The following is a 22,514-nucleotide window of genomic DNA, read 5'->3' as shown; positions in this document are numbered from 1 at the left end:
CCTGTTCCTCACTCCCCAGTCCGTCACAGGGACCCTGCTCAGCTGAGACAATTCACTCAACATGTCTTCCACCCTTGCACATTAAGGAACCTGACCTATTCTCGACCTTCAGACCCTTGGTATCTTATGTACACATAACCACAACCTGCAGAACCCAAAGCTTGGCTTACCAGAAAGGGTACAATTTTAGCCCTCACCTATAAAACCATTTGTGGTACACACACATACACAACATAAAATATTTTAAAGTGCTTTGAAAAAAAAAAAAACAGTTTGTAAAAAATGTGAGTGACTATATGCAAATCAGGAGAGACGGTGCACTCTTTAAAGAGCTGGTTCCACCGGGAAGCAGGTTGGCTTTCTCTTTTGAAAAGGCCACTGCTGGCAACCCTATTGGCAAGGGGCTGGAGATTTCCATTTGACAGCAGCTCACCCTCAGAAATTTGCTCTCACAAAGGCATCTGCCCCAAAAGAAACACAAACACTGATAGGACTTGGCCTCGCTGTTAAAAGCCTGCCTAGGTGTTTCTTCTCCAGAAGGTGTACTGATGTAAGAACAAACAGGACGGAAGCTCTCACTTCAGAGTGTCCCAGCTCTTTTCCAACATAGCTTGTTTTTAAACATTCAGCCCTGCCTTCCGATCTGCACACCTGGAGAGAGTCCATACAAACTCAAGCAAGCTTCCACACTTGTCTTTAAAGGCCCATGGAAATTTATTTTTTAATAAACAGTAAGAGATAACCAACAAGAAAAAAAAATTCCCCAAAGTTGCAGTTGCACCTGAGAGCTGAGTGAGGAATACCACGTGGAGACACAGTCTTCTTGTGTTGCCATTGCCATCTATCATTCTGATTGATCACTGTGTGCTCGGCTGTTATTGGGCCTAATTTAACCCTATATGCTCACACATCCATCCACCTGGTCTATTGTACCTGACATTCTACAAATTACTTACTCATGCAAATGGCGACCCAAGGCGACCTTTTAGGATATTCGTGTTTAATTATACAAATGGTTCTTGATAAATAAGATTATACATCTCCCCATATGTTTATCCCCTCCTTGATGAAAGGAAATTTGATTTTCATGCAGATTTAATGGAGACAGTGTTTAAGAATTGCTGAGTTTTATGGAGTCTGGGGATCCATCCAGTCTGAAGGACCTGATGAAGAAACCACTCCGCTGCCCCACAGAGGCAGAGGGGCACATTTCAGCCAGCTGCAGTCTACCTGTGCTCCCCTCTTGTCCTGTGATCCTTCACAATTACAAACTTGAAAGATCAAAATTCATCCTAGTCTATTGTTTTCGGCTGGTTTGGTAGCTGATTTATTTATCTATTTTTACTTTTTATTGAGACGCTCTAGCCCTGGTTGGTCTGGAACTCACTCTGTAGACCAGACTGGCCTTGAACTCACAGAGATCTACCTGCCTCTGATCCCCGGGTGCTAGGATTAAAGGCGTGTACTTCTAAGCCCATGCCTGATATTCTTTTCCAGTGTGAGGGTACCTTGGTTTTGATTGGTCTTGTTGATTCTTTTTGAAGGTATGGGCAGTGAATTCTGCAGGAAAAGCCCCAAGTAACTGGACTCGGTGTAGAACTGGACCAGCCCCACCAGAAGGTCTCAAAGCACCCACATTCCACACTGTCTCCTCCACCCAAGCGGTGGTCAACATCAGCACACCCGAGAGACCCAATGGGAACATCAGCCTCTACCGGCTGTTCTCCAACTCCAGCAGGACCCACGTTGTGGTGAGCACACAGTGCAAAGAGATGACACTTAGCAGGGCTCTTCCTAAAAGCCACCGCCTCTGTGCCCTGGCTCTGCCCTCCTGCATCCTCTCTTCTGCGTATACTCTCATTGCCCTATGGTCAACAGAAGGTCCTTCTGAAAGACTGAGCTTTTAGGAAAGAGAAAACATCTGAACTGGGACAAGTGCCAGGGGTGGTACTGAAGATTCCAGAGACGTGAGAAACCGAAGAATTTACACATACACAAATTCATTTAACTTAGAAAAATAGAGGCCAGGTACTTGAAGAATGGTGGCGTGTATACATAATGAGGAGTAAATGTTAATATGAAAAAGAAAAGATGAAGCAAAGAATGTTCCGGGAACCTTAGTTTTGACACACACAGATCTCTAACAAAAGGAAAATCCAGTCTCTGTTGGTGAAGGTGAATTCAAGAAAGTTCCACCTGCTCAGAAGAGGCAGAACCACTGGGCACAGCTGTCTCCACAGCTGTCGTTAACACATTTGAGGGAAGTCAGAGGACAGAAAAGAGCATGGTGGGATCTTATTACAGTGGGTTGTAACCATGCCTGTTGAGAGGGAAGCCATGCCGGAAACAAAGAAAGAATGACATTAGTGTTGTAAATTGGAACACAGCAATAAGGCCAAAGTAGCTTGGCGAGGCGATTGCTTTTGTAAAAAGGGGGCACCAAGACCCAAACCCAGCTAGGAAGCACACTGGGACACAGACAGGAAGTTTATTTGGTGTTTATTCTAATACGGTGGTGGCTGTGTCTTTCCCCATTGGCTGGAGTCTGACCTTATAGTGTTTTGAGATTGGCTAGTTTTAAAGGAAATGAAAGGGAACTAGAAAGGATATGCTGCTTAAGTCCCTGAAATTCACAGAATGGGGCAGGGGTAGTAAATGAAAGTTTTTCTGGGCAGGGGGGGCATGAAAATATTTACATAAAGGTTTTACAAAGTAAGGAAGATACAAATATTTTAATTCCCTGTCATAAAGAGAAAATTGCCAGCATTTGACAGAACAGACAAATATGTAATGTTCCTTACAGCTAGGAACCACTGCCAAGCTGTCACCTACACTGTGCAGGTGACAGACTGAGCCACCTCGTCTCTACTCTTGTCTCTTGCCTCTGTGGCATGGCTTGGGTCTCTCCTTTGTGGCTCATGAGTAGGTAGAGATTTTGTTCACATAAGCTTATAGAGAGATTGTGCAGAGCCCAGTGTTATATCATGAATTATTTAGACCAATTTAGGGAACGATTTGGGCAAGTGTGGAGAAATCCTCTGAGGCCAGCATACCCAGTGTTGAAACACAATTCCCAAAGAAGACTCACATGCAGGCAAGGCTCCTAGTGAATGCTAAAGGAATATTAGCATATTTTCTACAGGGCTTCGTATTCAATAAATATAGATGATGTAAATACAATCAGCCCTTGATTATCCATGCTTATAAAATGATAATATTAATAAACCCAAATAATTTCTATTTGGAGTGCATTGTATGCATTTTAAAAAATAACAGGTAGCTCCTTAATTGTGTTACTTATGTCTATGTGGAAAAGAATTTCTACTTCTAACGTGTCTTTTCCAAATGGCGTCCAAAGTTTGCTCCACGGAAATCAGGAGTTTGTCGTCCTACAGAGACAAGGAGCATTGCAAAAACAGCCCTCCTCGAGGAAGGGACGCTGCAAACAAACATGTTTGCACCCACCCAAACATGTTTGCACCTGCCCCTGACATGGGTTCCAGGGCAGTTTAGATGCATAAGTTCCATGCAAGTTATTGCAGCAGAATGTGAAATTTAGTGGTAAAAACCTAATTCAAATACGGATTATGAAGTTTTGGGTTCATTGTGTTGTAAAGGAGTCTTTCTGAAAGTCATTGAATTCAGCCCATATTTTGTGTATTTGGATCCATTTTCTAGTCCATTCCTAAGGTTAGGGAAGAGAGATTCTACCTTGTTACCTCTTTCCTGTTGCATCTAACTTTTACCAGACTCATATTGTAAACACCTCTCCATGGGGATTGGCCATTCTAAGAGTTCCCACTCTGCTGAGTGCCTCGTGGCTTCTCCCAGAGTACCTAGTGTGGAGTTCCTCTCAGAGAAGGAGGCACACCATCTCTGACCTGTGACACTGTCTCATCCGCTCCTCTCTCCCGCAGCTGTCTGAAGGCATGGCCACCCAGCAGACCCTTCATGACCTGAGACCCTTCACCACGTATGCCGTCGGGGTCGAGGCCTGCACCTGCTTCAATTGCTGCAGCAGAGGGCCAACAGCCGAGCTGAGGACCCGCCCTGCCCCACCCTCAGGGCTGTCTCCACCTCAGCTCCAGACACTGGGCTCAAGGATGGCCTCCCTCCAGTGGACACCTCCTCGGCTCCCTAATGGTGTCATTCACAGGTCAGTGGAACCGATGAGTGAGCCAAAAGAGACATGGTACAGAGGCATGTGACCAGCCAGCAGTCCCCAAATGCTTACAAAATAGATGCACTCAGAACAAAACATCCATCTGAGCAGTTGTGTTACTTGAAAAGTGTTTGAGCCGTAAAACCAGCTGAGAGCAGAGTGAGCAATGAAAGGTCTTGAAGCAAGAGAGACAATGCATTGTTTGCAGTCACTAAAAGGAGACCCTCCCCTGGGGGTTCTCTGGAACCATGGGCTCTGCTGACCTCAGCTGGAGCAAGAGAGATCTCTGTGGTTAGCTGGGAATTGCCCTGTCCTAAGTTAAAAAGTCAGGAGGGTCAGTATCTCAAAAGACAGTCTTTATTCAGAGTAATCAGGAGGAAAGGGGATTTCCTTTATTCTTCATCAATGGAAACGACTACTCATGAGGCTGGAGAAATAGCTCAATTGGCAGAATGCTGCCATGCAAGTAGGGGACCCCATGTTTGATCCCCAGAACCCATACAGAAACCCACACCCTTAGATACTCCAATGCTAAGGTGGCAGAGGTAATTAGAGCCCTGGGGCTCCCTGGACAGTCAACCTAATCTCTTTGGCAACTCCAGGCCATTGAGAGACCTTGTCTCAAAAAATTAAGGTGGAGATGGGGCTGGAGGAGATGGCTCATCAGTTAAGAGCACTGGCTACTCTCTGAAGACCTGGGTTCAATTCCCAACACCCGTATGATAGTTCACAATCATTTGTAACTCCAGTTTCCATGGTTCTTACGCCCTCTTCTGGCCTCTGCAGGCACTACATGCATATGGTGTACAGGCATACATAACACCCATACACATAAAAAATAAAGCTTAATCCTCTGGTCTGCACACAGATGTGTCCACACCAGCATGTGCATATGTACCACACGCCCACACTCAGACTGCCTTCTGGGTGGCTGTCCACACCTGTATATGAGGCAACTCCGCTCATCTTCTATGTAACTTCACTTTTCATTCCCTGCGGTATCAATGCAGGGTCTCTGGAAGCAGTTCCCTGAAATGGAATTTTTAGAGAGAGAGTTCCCAAAATGTCTTCTCCCCAAAATATATAAGCAACTTTGAAAAGTGACAGAGTTCCAGGCCAGCCTGGTCTACAGATCAAGTTCCAGGACAGGCTCCACAGTTACACAGCGAAACTCTGTTTTGAAAAATCAAAACTCAATCAAGAAAAAAGACGGGAAAGTGACATGTAACCAGATCCGCTGCCTGTCTTCTTTCCCACTGCCTTCTTTCCAGCTATGAACTGCAGCTGCAGCGGCCTTGTCCTCCTGATCCGGCCCCACCCTGCCCTCCCAGCCACACAGAGACCGAGTACCGGGGCCCTGGGCACAGAGCCAGCCTGGTGGGGCTGCAGCCTTACACTACCTACAGGGTACAAGTGGTGGCCCACAATGAGGCGGGCAGCACAGCTTCTGGGTGGACCAGCTTCAGCACCAAGAAGGAAAGTGAGTACTCATGGGTGATTCCTGGCACAGGGGATATTGTATGAGAACGGGAAAGCCAGTGGGACTGTGAGGCCTGGGTTCGGTTGCATGGACTGCCACTGCGACATCATGTAGAAAAACTCCATGGTATTTAGGAGGATAAAGGTCCAGGGCAAGTGGGCAGTCCAGGCTGGCCTGGAGCTTACTATGTAGATTAAGCTGGTCTCAAGCTTAAATTTCCTGGCTCTGTCTCCCAAATTCTGGGCTTACAGGTGTGTGCCACCATACCTGTCTAAGCCACTTCTCAAGGATCCTTCCCCTCCCTTCCTTCTTCCATGCACTTCCCCAAAGCAGTGAGATATGGCATGTCAAGAGCAAAAGAGCACGTCAGTGCTGAACTGTTAACCACTTAATTAGTTTTTTATAAAATAGCTTCATTCCTATTTGTAGCTAGAGTTTTCCTGCCTTACCCACAGTCAGGACAAATCTCTCTTACCTGCCAGTCCCACAGCCACTCAGACCCAACCAAGTAAACACAGAGACTTATATTGTTTACAAACTGTATGGCCATGGCAGGCTTCTTGCTAACTGTTCTTATAGCTTAAATTAATCCATTTCCACAAATCTATACCTTGCCACATGGCTCGTGGCTTACCGGCATCTTCACATGCTGCTTGTCATGGCAGCAGCTGGCAGTGATTCCCTTTTGCCTTCCTGTTCTTTCTTTTCTCCTCTCTGTTAGTCCTGCCTATACTTCCTGCCTAGCCACTGGCCAATCAGTGTTTTATTTATTAACTAATCAGAGCAACACATTTGCCATACAGAACATCCCACAGCACCTATTTTTTGATAATTTATTTCTATTTTATATGCATTGGCATTTTACCTGCATATATGTCTGGGTGAGGATGCCAGATCCCCTGGAACTAGAGTTACAGACAGTTGTAAGGTGCCATGTGGGTGCTGGGAGTTAAATCTGGGTCCTCTGGAAGAGCAGCCAGTTCTCTTAACCACTGAGCCATCTCTCCATCCCCCTACTTCATTCCTATTATATGTATATGTATATGTATATTATATATATATATATATATATATATATATATATATAAATCTAAAAATGAAAATGAGGGCTGGAGAGAGAGCTCAGTCACAGAAAGCCTGAGGATGTCAGGCGGGTCTCCAGCACCCACATGGAAAAGCCTGGGCGTGGAGGCACACACTCTTCATCCCAGCACTGGGGAGGTGCATGGGTGGTTTCTGAGGGTTGCTGGCAGCCAGCCATGACTACTTGGTGAGCTCCAAGTCAGTGAGAATTTTTGTCTTAAAAAACAGGGGAACAGAGCCTGAGACAGACTACCACTGTTAACCTCTGCTTGCCTGACAGGCACATACGTACACCCAAACAAATGTGCAACTCTCCACATATGCACACACAAATGAAAATTATGAAAAGGAATGAAATAAATAGTTATCAGAACCAGAAATATAATCTGTGGGGTGCAATGAGGAAAGAGAATAGAGTTTCTGGTTCAAAACTTAATCAATAATTCCAATAAATTAAGAACATAGCATTAGGCTAAAGCCAGGACCCCTCCATGCAAGGCCTGTGTACCCACAGGATCACACAAACAGGAAGCCAGTCCTACGTGTAATCCCACCACTTAGAGGCAACAGCTGTCAATAGTTGACTTAATCAACTTCATTCTTCTCTACTTACATAGTGTTTTATTGTGTCTAAAATCATAGTATAATTGAAATTTTCATACTTGGCTTTTTATACATGAAATTATTTGATTTGTATTTCTTCTGTCATTTAAAAACTTTATCACTTAAAAACCTTCAGCAATTTCAGGGTCTGCGGATTGTGTTCTAGAATCCCAGGGGACATTCACATGACCTGAAGCTGCTGGACCTAGACCCCAAGTTGACCTGCCCCTGAACAAGACCTAAATGACCCTGAGCAAGACCTAAGTGACAGGGCAGAGCCCATATGCAGCAAGTGGGATGCTCCGAAGGCATCACCAACATGCTCAGCTGCCCACCTCCCAGCATTCCTGTTCCCAGGTCACTTGAACTTCCTCCTCTCTGGCCTAACTCATGCAAGCCTTAACGTGCCCCCCAGCCTTGCTCTGCACATACCCACAGCCAGATCTGACCTACTCTGCTAACTCTTTGCAGGGGCTGGGAGAAGTTACCAGTCAGTGGTTTGCTCTACGTCTCATCCAAGACGGATGCATGCCTGCATCTGACTGTTACCTGCCTCAGCCTGAGCCTGAGGACCATACATTCCCTGGTCTTCTCTGAGTCCACCTGGCTGTACAGCTGCTTCTCCCCGGATGCTCATAAGCTCCACTCCCTCCCCTGGTACCACAAAGCTTTTCCAAAGTGCAGTCTACAGAAGCCATCCCTGTTTCTCCTCCCTCCCCCATACACTTCTACTTCCCCACTGCTGGATGGAAACCTCTTCCTCAGTTTGTCCTTGACCTCCATATTGATGACTGCAGGCTACATGGTTCACCCCAGGTCACCTTCATTGACTAGTCAGGAATGTTCAATGCAATTCTGGTTTTCCTGACAAGCATCTCCTAGTCCCCCGCTGCCCCTGGGGATATTCGTATTAGTTGGTTTTCTTATCTCAGTTGTATACCTGGCTCAAAGCCTTTCTACTTCATTCTCTCTTCCTTTTGCTCAAGTCCTTCCTTGTCCCTCTCCCCTCTTCAGCGGGGGCTCATCCACTTCAAGACTGCAACCCCAAATGAAGGATGATCAGCAGAGGGTCACTTCCTACCCAAACCATTCTTAAATCTCTTCATTCCCTGACCCTCACCTTCTCAGCTCCCGTCCTGGGCAAGGTGCCTTCGACGCCCCCAGAATATTGTTTCTCATTTACTATGGACAACATTTAGGTTCCTGCTGTGCATATGATAATGAAAGCACACTTCGACAACTCTATATTTATAGTCCTTTATGATATGCCCGTGAAGCAACTATGTTGAATATTTCCATTCACTGCCAGTATTGGCCAGAAAGCCAAGGAGCATCTAGACGAGGGCTGGAGGTTACAACCGATTCTTTTTAGTCATGAAGTGTAGATATTTTGCTTTTGTACTAAAAATAACAAAGTGAATAAAATACCCAGTCTCCCCCACTTGCTTACTTTGCTTCCTGTCATTCTTTCCCAGGGAAGAAGTAACTAGATACTAGACCAACACTGAGAAGAGAGGTCCTCTCAATTCAATACTGAATCCATAGATATGAAAACATGCAAGAGATAGCTAAAATGTGGCTCTCTAAACACTAATGTGCTATCTATAACTCATTATGTACACTGGAAGAAAACATGGACCAGAGAGTCCAAACTAGAATATAATTTTAAATAGTGTGGGCACTTGTATAGGGATAAGAGCACATTCATGCTCACCCAAGGGCTTGGGGAGCACATCCAGCCTCTGCCTGGACCGCCCTCCAGCAAAGAGCAGAATGGTGCAGATGAACAACAGCCAGTCCTGCTGAGAGAAAAATGTGCTTGTCATCCGTGCTCCCACCGCCGGTGCCCGTGCTCCCACCGCCGGTGCCCGTGCTCCCACCACTGCCGGTTCCAAGTGACAGCCTGGCAGCACTCAACACACAGATGAGAGGGGATGGGAGGGGATGGGAGGGGATGATCATTACATAATCTATCATTCTGCTACAATAGGACGAAAAGCCCTAGGTGGATGGACAACCGTAAAATGTCATAAGAAAAATGCCAAGAATTTTAGCATCTATTGCCCTGTAAATGTAATCAAATTCAGAGAGTTTAATTCCTAGCCATGGCTAACTTGACTGACAGGCCCACATGGGGCACCAAAATGTTTTTTTTGTTTTGTTTTGTTTTGTTTGGTTTGGTTTTGTTTTGTTTTTCTGATGGCACAGCGGCTGCACCTGAATCTACTGCTGTTTCAGCCAGTAACTACCCACTTCTCAGGCAGGGGCCCCATGGGACTTCTACATCTGACCAGATCTGCCTCCTGCCGCTGCCACCAAATGCAGTTTTTAACTAAATCTCTATCATTCTGTTTACCAATAAAGACTCGGGGAGTCAGAGGCTGGGGTGAAAACCTACTAGCTCAGAGAGGTTGAGGAGCAACTAGCTGACCTTCCCTCTTTGCCGGCATCTCAGAAAGAGAGTATATCTTCCATCACTCCAAACCAGAAAGCATTGCCATGCTCAAAGTCCCTCGCTTTACTTCCTGTGCGTGTCTCTGTTTACTGGACTCCCTCTGACTCTCTATGATTACATTCTGTCAACTAGTTGCTGGATCTGCCTCTTGATCCAAGGGTTGATTTTATTTAATGAACTCAAATGCACACTTGGGGTTCACAGTGTAACCATATACCCTGCAACACTGTGTCTTTAGAATCCAAACCATATATTACAAAATGCAATTGCCGCTCACTTTGTTATAATGCCTCTCATGGGTAATGTAGCCAATGTATCCGCACCCTTCCTCTCCTAACAGCCAGCAGGATATATGTGAATCTTAATGCTTTAGAAATATCTTAATTATTTTGGAGAAAACAAGGTCTCCTGAAGGAGATCTCTTCCACCCTGAAAGGTGATACGTTAATGACTCCATTTGTTTCTTCAACAAGTTTACATTGAAGATGAGCTGCAGTCAGGGTTTCCTGTTTTGTTGTAGCAAGGAACTTAAAAGGGAGAAGAGAACACACCTGTTAAATGCACACCAAGTTGCTTCTAGAGCTGACATAATACTTAGGAGAGCTGGGTCTGATTATATACTAATGTACTCGGCTATTGATTGATTAGTCAGGGCAATGAATTATTATGCTTGGATTGCTGCTTGCAAGGCCTTTTAACTATCTTAGAAAACAAACTAACAGTTCCAGAAAAAGCTTTAAAAATAAATGGGTGCCAAAAGGACATAATTCAGCATCTAAGCAGTTTGGTTTGGTGAAAAAAAAATTAACTTCATCTAGTCCTTGGGGCTTCATAGCAATAAATATTGATTTGATATGAAAAATAGCTATGTACTGTAGTTAATAGTGTTAAGGACACTTTATCCGTTAAAAGAAGGGGAAATACTGCAAAATATGAGCCCCAGGTTATGTTGCTAAGCAAACCCATTGTGTGTTAATAGTTTTATTTATAAAACAGTGCTCTCCATTGATTTTTGGAACCAGCACAAAGCAGCTGAGAGCGCATTTCACATGTGTTCTGATTGGCTGTCTTCTTGCCTCTCACATCAGTTTATTATTTTTAATGGGTTTCTAGCAACGCATTGTTGTTTCTGTTTGGTTGGTTGGTTGGCTGATTTCATCTACCGTTGTTCACATTCTTCTAAAAGCTCCCTGTGCATCCATCCACAAGTCCCCGTCTCTAGGAGCTGTGCTTTCCTCCCCACAGTGCCTCAGTACCAAGTCCCGTTCTTGGTGAACAGCAATGAATCCACGGTATGTGTAGACTGGAGCGGTACTTTCCTCCTGAACGGCCAGTTAAAGGAGTATGTGGTCACCGATGGAGGACAGCAGGTGTACAGTGGCCTGGACACCACCGTCTACATACCAAGGACAGAAGACAAAAGTTAGTAACTGACTTTCTGCTCTGTGTCAGGTGCTATGGTCCCCAGCTTTATCTTAAACCAGAAAGGTGACCCAAGGAGGCTTGTCATCCACGTTCCTTGGTTTATGTGGCCCCTGGTTGCAGAACTCTTACAGCCCAGAGTAAATATGTGTCTCCTTCCTGTTTGTTACTGGATACTTCCAGTGTTGTCTCCAAGCGAGTTAAGGGGCTGCAGGAAGGAAGGAGGCCAGTGGGCAGGTTCAGTTCACAAGACAAACAGCAATAAGCTAAATTGGTGAACGTACTGAGAACTCAGGGGTTTCCTTTTTGTAGCCTCTCTTGCAAACAGCACCACCATCGGTATGATAGTTAGTTTTCACCTTCAGCTTGGCACACTCTAGTGTCATCTGGGAAGAGGGAACCTCATTGCAAGAATTGCCTCCATCAGCTCGGCCTGTAGGCATGTCTGTGAGGCATTCTCTTGGTTGCTTGATTTTCTTGATGTAGGGGCAAATGGCATGTGGATGGTGCCATCCCTAGGCATGGGGGCCCAAGCTGTATCTGAAAGACTGCTCAGCAAGCCAGAGGGAACAAGCCAGCAAAGCAATATTTTACCCCAGTTCTGCCTCAGTTCCTGCTCTCACGTCCCTCAGTGATGGAGTGTGACCTAGAAGTATAAATCAAATAAACCCTTCCCTCCCCGGGTTGCTTTTGGTCATGATGTTTGTCAAAGTAATAAAAAAGTTACCAGATGCCGGGCGGTGGTGGCACACACCTTTAATCCCAGCACTTGGGAGGTAGAGCCAGGTGGATCTCTGTGAGTTTGAGGCCAGCCTGGGTTACCAAGTGAGTTCCAGGAAAGGTGCAAAGCTACAGAACTGAACCTGCCCACTGGCCTCCTTCCTTCCTGCAGCCCCTTAACTCGCTTGGTGACAACACTGGAAGTATCCAGTCTCAAAAAAAGAAAAAAAAAGTTTCCAGAACACCCAATGACCATCTCCAGCCTAAGTCCCTGAGTGAGGGGCTCCCCAGGCCTCACAGGATCAGTCCCTACAAGAACCTCCTCTTTCTTCTAGGACTGTACCCCACCGCCCTCTCCAGCAGCATCTCCTATTTCTTTGTCTTGATTTTCAATTGAAATAAGAAAGGCTCCACAAGGTGCTTCAGATTTTCAGGTAACCTGTAGGGTCACAGGGCCAGTGGATACAGAATCGTTTGAAATGTACATTGGATTTATATAGTAAATCAACCCAGGAGTAATTGGGTCCTTGAAGGGCCTGTTTAAGCTGAAGGACGACTCCCATTTGCATTTATAGATACCAAGTTTCACCCTGAGTGAGCCACACACACTGTCACAGCTCCTGGCCACCTGGGCAGCTTGCTACAGAGGGAAGATGGCCTGACAGTTGGCGGATCTGGGTTCTACCTGAGCAAGCCTCGGACCATCTGTGTGACCTTGAAAGAGGCACAGGGTCCTGGCAACTGAAACAGGAATTTGGATCATGTGATTCCCAGGTTTCCTTCTGAGCCCCCCGTCCAGGAAAAGGCGTAGACCAAATGCAGAGCAAGACTGCCTCCTTCGTAGTCCTTGACTCCTCTGACGTGATGCTGCTCTGCCACTCTGGGGGAAGCTCTGATCTTTCCCTCCACCCTTACACACGTGCTGCCATTACACAGCGGCTCTTTGCTGATCGACTTTGAATTAGAAATTTGCATCTTAGATGATAACTTCTCCTTGCTATAACAAATGCCTAAGACAGTTATAAAGAGAAGATATTTATTCTGGTTCATAAATGGTTCTCGTCTGTTATCTGCTGGCCCACAGCTTTGGACCTGTGGTGTGAGAGCACATGGCAAGAGGCCATGGCAGAGCCTCTTCCGGGTCCCTCTCCCTCACAGCAGCATTGCTCAGGAAACAGTTACCACTGAGATGCCGTTGGCCTTTGCAGGACCATTGGCATCTCAACTGTAGTGCCCTGGTTCACTTCTGTTGCTGTGTTTCAAAACAAAAACTACCCTGACCAAAAGGGAGTTAAGGGGGGAGAGAGTTTATGTTAGCACATGGTTCCAGGTTCCAGTCCATCCCTGAGGAGAGGTCAAGGCAGCAGGAACCTGAAGTAGCTGGTCACATTTCAGCCACAGTCAAGAACAGAGAGAATGGGTGTATGTGTGGGACACTCAGCAGCTTCCTCTACTCTGGGTCCAGAACCCAGAACCAGGAAATGGAAACGGCACCACCCACTTTCAGTCTTCCCACATCAATGAACACCATCGTGACCATCCCCCACAGTTAGAACTGATCATCACCTGTAACATTAACACTTGGTTCGTTCTGGAGTGGTATTTTCATTGCTCTTTCAAGATGATGCCCCTGTTAACTGGTGTTAAAGGACTAAAGATTTACCAGTTCTTTCTTTTTGTCTAGCTTTCTTCTTCCAGGTCACCTGCACAACAGACATGGGAAGTGTTAAGACTCCACTGTTCCAGTATGATGCTACTACTGGATTTGGTAAACATTTCTCTTGTCTTGTGTTTAGTGTGTCAGCTACTCATTTTCCTCAAGAGACTGGCAGATGTCTGCATATAAACACTGTTGACACATTCATGGTAGCCTTTTTGAAGGAACTGTAGTATGTCATTAAAGAAGAGGAGGAGGAGGAAGAGGAAAGAAAGGAAGAAAGAAAAAGAAAACTCTCCAGATCCTAATGAAACTTCTACTAGACAAGGAGTTAGTATTATTTTCAAGTCAAGTCATTGAGTTGTCAATGTGGCAAATATCAGCGAGACCTGATAAAGCTTCTCTTTTGAACTAAAAATTTTATCTAAGGGATTTTATGACTTCATGTACACAAAGGTAGCAGAGAGAGAATCCAGGAAAGATGAGAAGATGGGAGACAATAGGTGGCCAATTCAGTTCCTGATGGGCCTAACAATATCCTAGAGTCAGAGCCTACAGTGGTGCATTTCTGTCTGCAAACTGGGGGCATTTCTGTCTATATCCTTCACAAGTTAGGATGACTTAAGGAGATGGCTCAACGAGGAAGGCACTTAGGACACATTCACAAGGACCTGAGTTTGAATTCCCAGAACCCACTTACAGCCAGGTACGGTAGTGCAGTTTGTAATCTCAGTGCTTCCAAGGCAAAATGAGAAGTGGAGACAGGAGAGTCCCTAGACACTCACGGGTCAGCTGGCAAACAGCAGGAGACCCTGTCTCAATAAGGTGGAAGGCAAGGCTGTCCTCTGCCCTCGGCATGTCACACACACACACACACACACACACACACACACACACACACACACAGAGTTCCAATCAACAGCTGTCCATACTGTGCACATTGGGTATACCATATAATCTCTCAGACTTAACCTGACCCCTCCAATACAGCGAATCACATTTTATTCAGGGCTGCAAGACAAGAAAGAATCCATTTGATATCTTCAACAAACCCAATTTCCCCGTTGGATAGTAGAGGACACCAGGATTTATTCAGAAGTGTTCTGCAAATGTATATCGATGCTCACTCACCCAAATGTGGTCTTCCTACCAACTCCTGGCCCCAGACATTTTCTTCAGCTGGGTTTCTCTGGCTTACATGTTCCCAAAAATCAGCTCTGTGTGCCTGTTAATTAGGCAGATCCTCAGGTTGCTGGTACATATACAGAAGGGAGGGGAATGGGGATTGTGTCTTTTAAATATGCCCTGTCCGGTGACTGTGTCCCTGGGGCCCAGTACCACCTGCTTGCTGACCTGTACTCCACATCAACCACTGGAGAGACTCATCTGACTCCAGTTACGGACCAGGTTTTCTTGTAGTCGGCTCCCAACCACGGAATTCATCCCCTGACTATGACCCCAGCACTGGATAAGCAAGGCAGGACCCCTTAAAGTAAAAGTGCAGTTCTGAAAAGAAATGGGAATAGGAGCCACGGTCCTGTTTTCAGCCTTTATCACAGGGCAGTAACTTCCAGTCAGCTCCTGAGCACACATGGAACGTCCCCCTGCAGCCGCGGTGCTGAGGGTGGCCCTCTTGTCTGGAGGCGAGCTCTTGGCAGAGCAGAGGGAAGAAACTGTGGGCTGTACTGGTTCAGGGATGTGCTGCCCAGCTGATCTCTCTAGTCAGTTTTAATTTTTATGATATAGTTTCTAAAGAGTTCCTGTTCTGTTGCCTGGAGCAGCCTCCAAGCAGGGGAAGAGGCAGAGACTGTGTCTCCTACTGCTGTGAGCTTTTCCTCTGAGGTTCCCCTCAGGCACCCTGCCCTTCATTCCCCATGTACTCCTGTGCAAAGAGCACACACAGCCCATCAGATCAGTCTCTGGGGCCCCAGCCCTGTGACACACACACACACACACACACACACACACACACACACACACAGGAACTTAACCCTTCTTGGGCACAGCCAGGGTTCAGTTTTCAAACACCACATGCTGGTTCTCACTGTGAAGGGGCTTCTAACCTGCTGGAGCTTTGTCTCCAACTTTTTCTTTCAGAAGTGGGGAGGAGAGGCCCAGGGCATTGGTGACTTTTCAAACTATGTCACTGATCAGAAGTAGAGTTAGGTTCACAAAGGTGTACCCTCCTCTCAGGGCTCAAACTTAGTTTGAGTCGCCTTCTACGACTCCTCCTAAGTGTGCACATCAGGCCCTGGCATATCTTCCCTGCCCTCTGGTCCTGATCTGATGAAAACAGGAAGGTGTCCCAGGAGCAGATTTCACGGCCATCAGCAAAACTCAGCTGCTGGCATTGGCGTTCAGAAGGCAAGGCTTTGGCTCTCGGATTCAGGCCAGCCCGGGTGGTGGCTGCATCACAGCTGTGAGCCTACAAGCTGTTCTCAGTGAAGGGGTGGGTGGCGGACCTAAGACCCTCTCCTGCTCAGTTAGCCAGCCCGATGGCATGATTCCACTGCCTAACGCCATTCTGTAGGACCCCACACCCCCTTTCCCTTGTGCCCCGCTTCGGTCCCCCCCACAGAAGATAAGGTAATCCTACCACTGCTTACTTTTCCTATCTAGAAATCCTAAATTCTTATCATGTTGTTCAGCTTTCCTTCACTGCATCAGAAGACCCGAGAAAAACAGCGTAAAGAGGAGGCTTGTTTAGGCTCACCCCTTTGAGATTTCAGTCCACGGTCCCGTGGCCCTACTGTCTCTGACTCTGAACACTGGTAAGAAGCATGTGAGAGAGCATAGTTGCTTACCTCATACCTCCTGACAACCACAAAGCAGGGAGAGATGGGTCTGAACCAAGTACACCCTTCAAGTCACGCCCGCAGGGACCCACTTCCTCCAACCAGGCCTCACCGTTCAACAGCCCACTGAGCCACAAACTCAACAATGGATTTACCCATCAGTGAGGCAAGAGCCCTAACGATCTAGTCACCTGTCATCGACCTATCTCTGAGCACTGCTGTCCGAGGGAGCAAGCATTCCACACAGATCCAAACTGGAACCCTCACTGAATGCGAACTTAGACTGGCCATGGGCTAAGAAGAGAATGCCAGCTTTGGCACACAAATCCAGGAAAGTGGTTTTAACTGATACTTCTTCCCTCCACAGGACCCTCCCCCAGGGTATTTGAGATGATGGTTTGTAGAGCTTTGGGTGATTAACAGAGGCCAGGCAACAAGCCTCGGGAAAGCTGTTAGAACAGGCTGTTGACATTCACAGTTGAAAAGATCTGATGTCTCAAAATCTAGTTTACTGTCTCTTGACCACCAATCATTTTTCTAAGGTGATGGTGATCTGCAGCACTGTGAACTGCTGGCCTCATCCCTGTAAGGTGATGGTGATCTGCAGCACTGTGACTGCTGGCCTCATCCCTGTAAGGTGATGGTGATCTGCAGCACTGTGAACTGCTGGCCTCATCCCTGTAAGGTGATGGTGATCTGTGAGCTCACTGTGAGACTGCGCTGGCCTCATCCCTGTAAGGTGATGGTGATCTGTGAACTGCTGGCCTCATCCCTGTAAGGTGATGGTGATCTGTGAACTGCTGGCCTCATCCCTGTAAGGTGATGGTGATCTGTGACTGCTGGCCTCATCCCTGTAAGGTGATGGTGATCTGCAGCACTGTGACTGCTGGCCTCATCCCTGTAAGGTGATGGTGATCTGCAGCACTGTGACTGCTGGCCTCATCCCTGTAAGGTGATGGTGATCTGCAGCACTGTGACTGCTGGCCTCATCCCTGTAAGGTGATGGTGATCTGTGACTGCTGGCCTCATCCCTGTAAGGTGATGGTGATCTGTGAACTGCTGGCCTCATCCTTGTAAGGTGATGGTGATCTGCAGCACTATCCTTGAAGCAACCCAAACCATCACTCTAGCTCACACGTAGTTAGAAACAAGCACACAAGACTGCCTCACTATCAAAAAACAGCACCATAGGCCACAAGATTGCCTACTGAAAGAATCTTTTCCTTTCCTGTGTTTTTCAGGCCCAGTGCTGACAACTCCTGGAGAAAAGAAGGGAGCAGGGACCAAAATCACAGAGTTCTACACCGAGCTGTGGTTCATTGTGGTAATGGCAGTGCTGGGCCTGATCTTGCTGGCCATTTCTCTGTCCTTTATTCTACAAAGAAAAATCCACAGGCAGCCATGTATCAGGGAGAGACCTCCCTTAGTGCCTCTTCAGAAACGAATGACCCCACTGAGTGTCTACCCTCCAGGGGAAACCCATGTGGTATGTATGGAAAGAAAGCCTTTTCCTGGTGTGACCTGCTTTTCATCCTTATGAATTCACTTATCATTTTAATGCTTTTGGTGACTTATTCATGCATAAAATCATGCCTGCAAACATAGATCAATTAACCTCTCATCCTTTCTGATTCAGATATCCTTTAAACCTTTCTTTTGCTTCATTGCTCTTGCAAAGACTTCCTGTCGGTACTGTTAACAGTGGTGAGGATGGGCATCATTGTCTTCTTTCAAAAGAAAGCAAGCAAGCTTTTGCCTTTTGCCCAAGTATAGTATGTGATAGCTTTTATATATAAATGTTCTTTAGTCCATGGAAGTATGATTATATGTGCAATTATTTAGTAATTTTACCATGAATTTTATCAAACGCCTTTTCTGCAAAATGAACTGTATGGTTTCTCTTCTTCCTTCTGATGATATAGTATCGCATTTCTTGATTTGTACATGTTGAACCATCCTTGCATGCCTGGGACCAATTCCACCTAATCATGGTATATGTTCTTTTTGATGTGAAAAGGGAAATGCTATTTCAAGAGGCAATTTCTAATGACTTCTAAAGGAGTTAAAAACCAGTGTCTTATGCATGTTCTCATTTGCATGCAGGCTGGAATATCGGTTCAGGTCTTACTAGTATATAAGCATCAACTTGAACTTTGATCACTAATATGTAATGAGAATGCTTGCTTCTGTGTCCATTGTGGGGTATGAGTCCACAGCTATTTCTGTGTGCGGTAGCACTATATGCTCTATTGTATTGGTTTTTGTTTGTCTGGCTTGAGTATCAGGGTAATGTTAGCCTCATAAAGAATTTGGAAGAGTTCTGGTCATTTGGGATTTTTGGAATAGTTTAAAAGGCATGAGAAGTAGTTATCCTTTAAATACTCTCAGCAAAGCCATCAAAACTGAGACATTTTAGAGGAAAGGTTGAATTTTTTTCAAAGATTTTAACTGTATGTTTATGTGTTTATATGTAAGTATGTGCATGTGAGTTCAGGCGCCTGCAGAGGCCAGGTCTCAGATTCCCCTGGAGTTGGAGTTACAGGCAGAAGTGCTGGGAACAAAACTTGGTACTCTGCAAGAGCCATGACACTCCTCACAGATGACTCATCTTTCCAGCCCTAAGATGAAAGAGTCTTACTCTTTCAACATCATTTGCTGATTATTGGTCTGTTTGGATTTTCTGTTCACTTTGATTCACTTTGGGGCACATTAGATAGGCTCAAACATCTACTCATTTCTAGTTTTTCTAGCTTCTGGTAGGCGTTCATACTAGTTTTTATGACTTTGAATTTCTGTGGGACCTCTTGGCCATTAGGAACATGTCATTCAATTTACATGTATTTATTTGTTCACTTTCCATTGTCTCTGTTGTTCTTAGATTATAGTTTTAATCTGTCATAGTCTGAGTAGAACTGCAGTTGTTGAGTCTTGATTTGTGGCTTAACTGCTCTGTCCTCAAGATTCTGATGGGAATCTGTGTGCTGCTGCTGGATAAAATGTTCAGTAACTGTTAGGAATGTGTTTCCTTTGAAGTATGGTTCTACACTGCTGTCTCTTTGATGATTTTGTGTTTGCATGGCATGCCCCGTGAGGAAATTTGGGTGTTGAAATGCCCAGCTCCTATGGAATTAATCTTTTACTTTAGAGCTAAATTTACTTTGTATCAGGAAGCCCCGTGTTGGGCACTGTCTTAGTGTTTCTTCACAGCAATAAAAAAAGTAACTATGACCAAGGCAACTTGGAAAAGAAAGGATTTAACTGGAGGCTTGCCTAACAGTTTCAGTGAACGAGTCCATGATTATCATGGCGGGGAGCACAGCAGCTGGCAGGCATGGCACTGGGAGCAAAGGAGAGCTTACATGTTGAGACAACCAAGGCCACACCTCCTAATCCTTCCCAAACAGTTCAGATCAGGACATTTACATCTCTTTACAATTCTCCCCCCCGCCCCCCCCCCACACCTGGACAGGGTTTCTCTGTGTAGCTTTGTGCCTTTCCTGGAACTCGCTTTGGAGAACAGGCTGGCCTCAAACTCACAGAGATCCGCCTGCCTCTGCCTCCTGAGAGCTGGGATTAAAGCGTGTGCCACCACCACCCAGCTCTTTACAATTCTTATGTCATCTTCTTGAACAAATCATTTTCTCACTATGGTTGTCTCTTTGTAAAGGTTTTAATATCTATTTTATCTGAAATAAATGCAGCTATTCTTGCAATACCTTTTTTCTTTAATACCAGAGACTGAACCTAAAACCTTACACATACCAGAAAAACACTCTGCCACTGAGCTATATCTATCCTCCTCTATCCCCACCCCCACTTTTTTTTTTTTTTTTTTTTTTTTTTGGTTTTAAGATAAGATTTTCCTTAGTTGCCCAGGCTGGACTTGAATTTGTCATCTTCTTGCCTCAGCCTCCTAATTAGCATGGATGACAGACCTGAACTAAGAAACTCAGAACATTTTTGGTTGCTATTTGTGATGTATCTTTTTAGTATATTTTTAGTATACTTGGTATATTTTTATAGTGAAAAAATGAAGCGAGTTTCTTGTAGGCAGTATATAGTTGGGTCTTAGGATTTTTGTTGTTTGTTCTCTTGGTTTTTGTTGTTGTTTTTGTAACCAGGTATGCCAAAATGGCTTGCAACTCATAATCCTCCTGCCTCTGACTCCATGTACTTACATTATATATGTGTATCACTATATCTGGCTTTCAATCAATTCTTAATTCTGCCAATCTATATTTCTTGATTGGTCAATTTTATCCACTTATGGGGAATGATGTTATTACTACTTCCTGTCATTTTGCTTTCCTTGTATTTGTTTGGCAGCATCTAATTTTAAATTTTTAGGGTGCTGTTCCAATGAGTCTTATACATTGTTTTCATAACAGCAGTTACCATTTACCTTCATTTCTAGGTAGAATGTCCCTGTGTTTCCTAGTGTTGGCAAAGAATTCCCTAAGTTCCTTCTTATCTGGGAAAGACTTTAGTATTATTTTAAGCATGTTTCCTCTTCTGTATTTTTAATATGTAATACTATTCTCTTATAGCTATAAGCTGTGAAAATTCTGCTGCAAATCTGAGTAGCCCCTTAATGTTTTGAGAATTCTTGGTTATATACACAATATTTACTAAAACATACCATGATTAAGGTCTATTCTGGATGAAGCTAGTTTGGGATCTTTTAGCTTCATAAATCTGGATATCCATATCTCTGAGGATTTTTTAAAATGTATTATTATGTTTATGTACCTATACAATTTATATTAATCATATACATTTACCATTATCTTCCTCTAATCCCCACCACCCCAAATCTTCCAAACTCCATGCTTTCCTTTTTAAATGGCTATTAATACCAACTCCCCAGTACAACTAATGCTGCCCACATGTGCACGGGTATACGGGCCCATCCACTGGGGTATGGACCTACCCAAAGAAAAGTACGTTTTCCTCCCTCAGCAGCCATCACCTGCCAGCAGCTCTTCTGACAGTGGTGATGCATGCTGGAATCTTGACTGGCAACAGCTGTGTCCTACCCAGAAGTCAGCATTTCACAGATCTCCTCCCCACCCACCAACTCTTGGAACACTTTCAGTCATTTTGTGAAATAGTTTTTTCAGTACCTTTTCCCCTTCCTTCACTTTCTATAATTCTCAAGATGCAAATATGTCACTGTGGGCCTTGTAAGTTCCATCATTCTTGGTCCATTTTCATCTTAATGTCCCAGTGTCAGTAAGCTGTCTCCAAGTTCTGAATTCTTTCTTTAGCTTGTCCTATGCTATTGTGCAAAGTTTCCCTTATAACTTTTCATTTCATTCATGAAAGATTCCCGATTGGTTCTTTTCATGATTTCTATCTTTTAGGGAATTCCTCATTTACCTTCTACATTGTCCAATCATTTCTTTGTAGTATTTGTCTGTACTTAAGTCTCAATTTCTTTAGGATCGTGTTTATTGTTTTAGGCACTTTGTAAATTTCCTTCAAATTTAGATGTGTTCTTGGAGAATTCTTATGAAGAACTGGCCACATATCCTCTCGTGTTTATGTCCTTAGATGTATGCCTACTGTAACATTTTTCTTCCATTTTTATAGGAAAAGGGTTTTGTTGTTTATATGAGATATCGGATGACAGTTTGATACATTTGGTTATAAGGGAGCTTAAAACAGTCTCTAGTGCTTAGACTGCAGTAGTTCATGGTGGCACTTGTTTGAGTGAGACACAGTCTTACAAGGGTATGTGTCTTTAGGCCCAACAGAGGCAGCTCCAAAAACACTGGGATTGGTGAGCAGCTGCCAGTCTAGGTGGCATGGGTACAGGGAGGACCAAGTTCCTTGGGTCAAGCACAGGTGATGCCAAGGATTGTGACCTGGCCGTGACAGTTCTTGAGCCACAGGATGTAGGATGGGGCCCTTTGCAGGTACCACAGATGTCCAAAGATGGTGTTAGCATCTATAGGCCGAGCAATGATGGACTTCCCTGAGTCCTGTAGGCAATGACAGTGGCAGAAGACAGGAACAAGCACACATGGCACCAGCAAGTATGGACCCAAGTCCACAGGCTGTGAGGTTCGTTCCCTCAATCATCTAGTACATATAGCATTTTCATTAAGGCATGTGCTCTGCCATATCCACTCCTT

General features: G+C 45.0%; 1 protein-coding gene across 1 annotated transcript in view; it reads left to right on the top strand.

Annotated features, from left to right (window-relative positions):
* The window catches only part of Ush2a (usherin), a 688,259-nt gene that overhangs the window by 660,108 nt on the left and 5,637 nt on the right, over positions 1-22,514 (top strand). Inside the window, 6 exon segments of the mRNA XM_028876752.2 lie at positions 1,545-1,751; positions 3,918-4,156; positions 5,434-5,642; positions 11,029-11,205; positions 13,610-13,693; positions 17,619-17,863. Coding sequence (XP_028732585.1) covers positions 1,545-1,751; positions 3,918-4,156; positions 5,434-5,642; positions 11,029-11,205; positions 13,610-13,693; positions 17,619-17,863 — 1,161 coding nt within the window.

This window comes from Peromyscus leucopus, chromosome 15 (assembly GCF_004664715.2).
Source record: "Peromyscus leucopus breed LL Stock chromosome 15, UCI_PerLeu_2.1, whole genome shotgun sequence".
Taxonomy (NCBI): domain Eukaryota; kingdom Metazoa; phylum Chordata; class Mammalia; order Rodentia; family Cricetidae; genus Peromyscus; species Peromyscus leucopus.
This window is presented reverse-complemented; position numbering and strand designations above follow the sequence as displayed.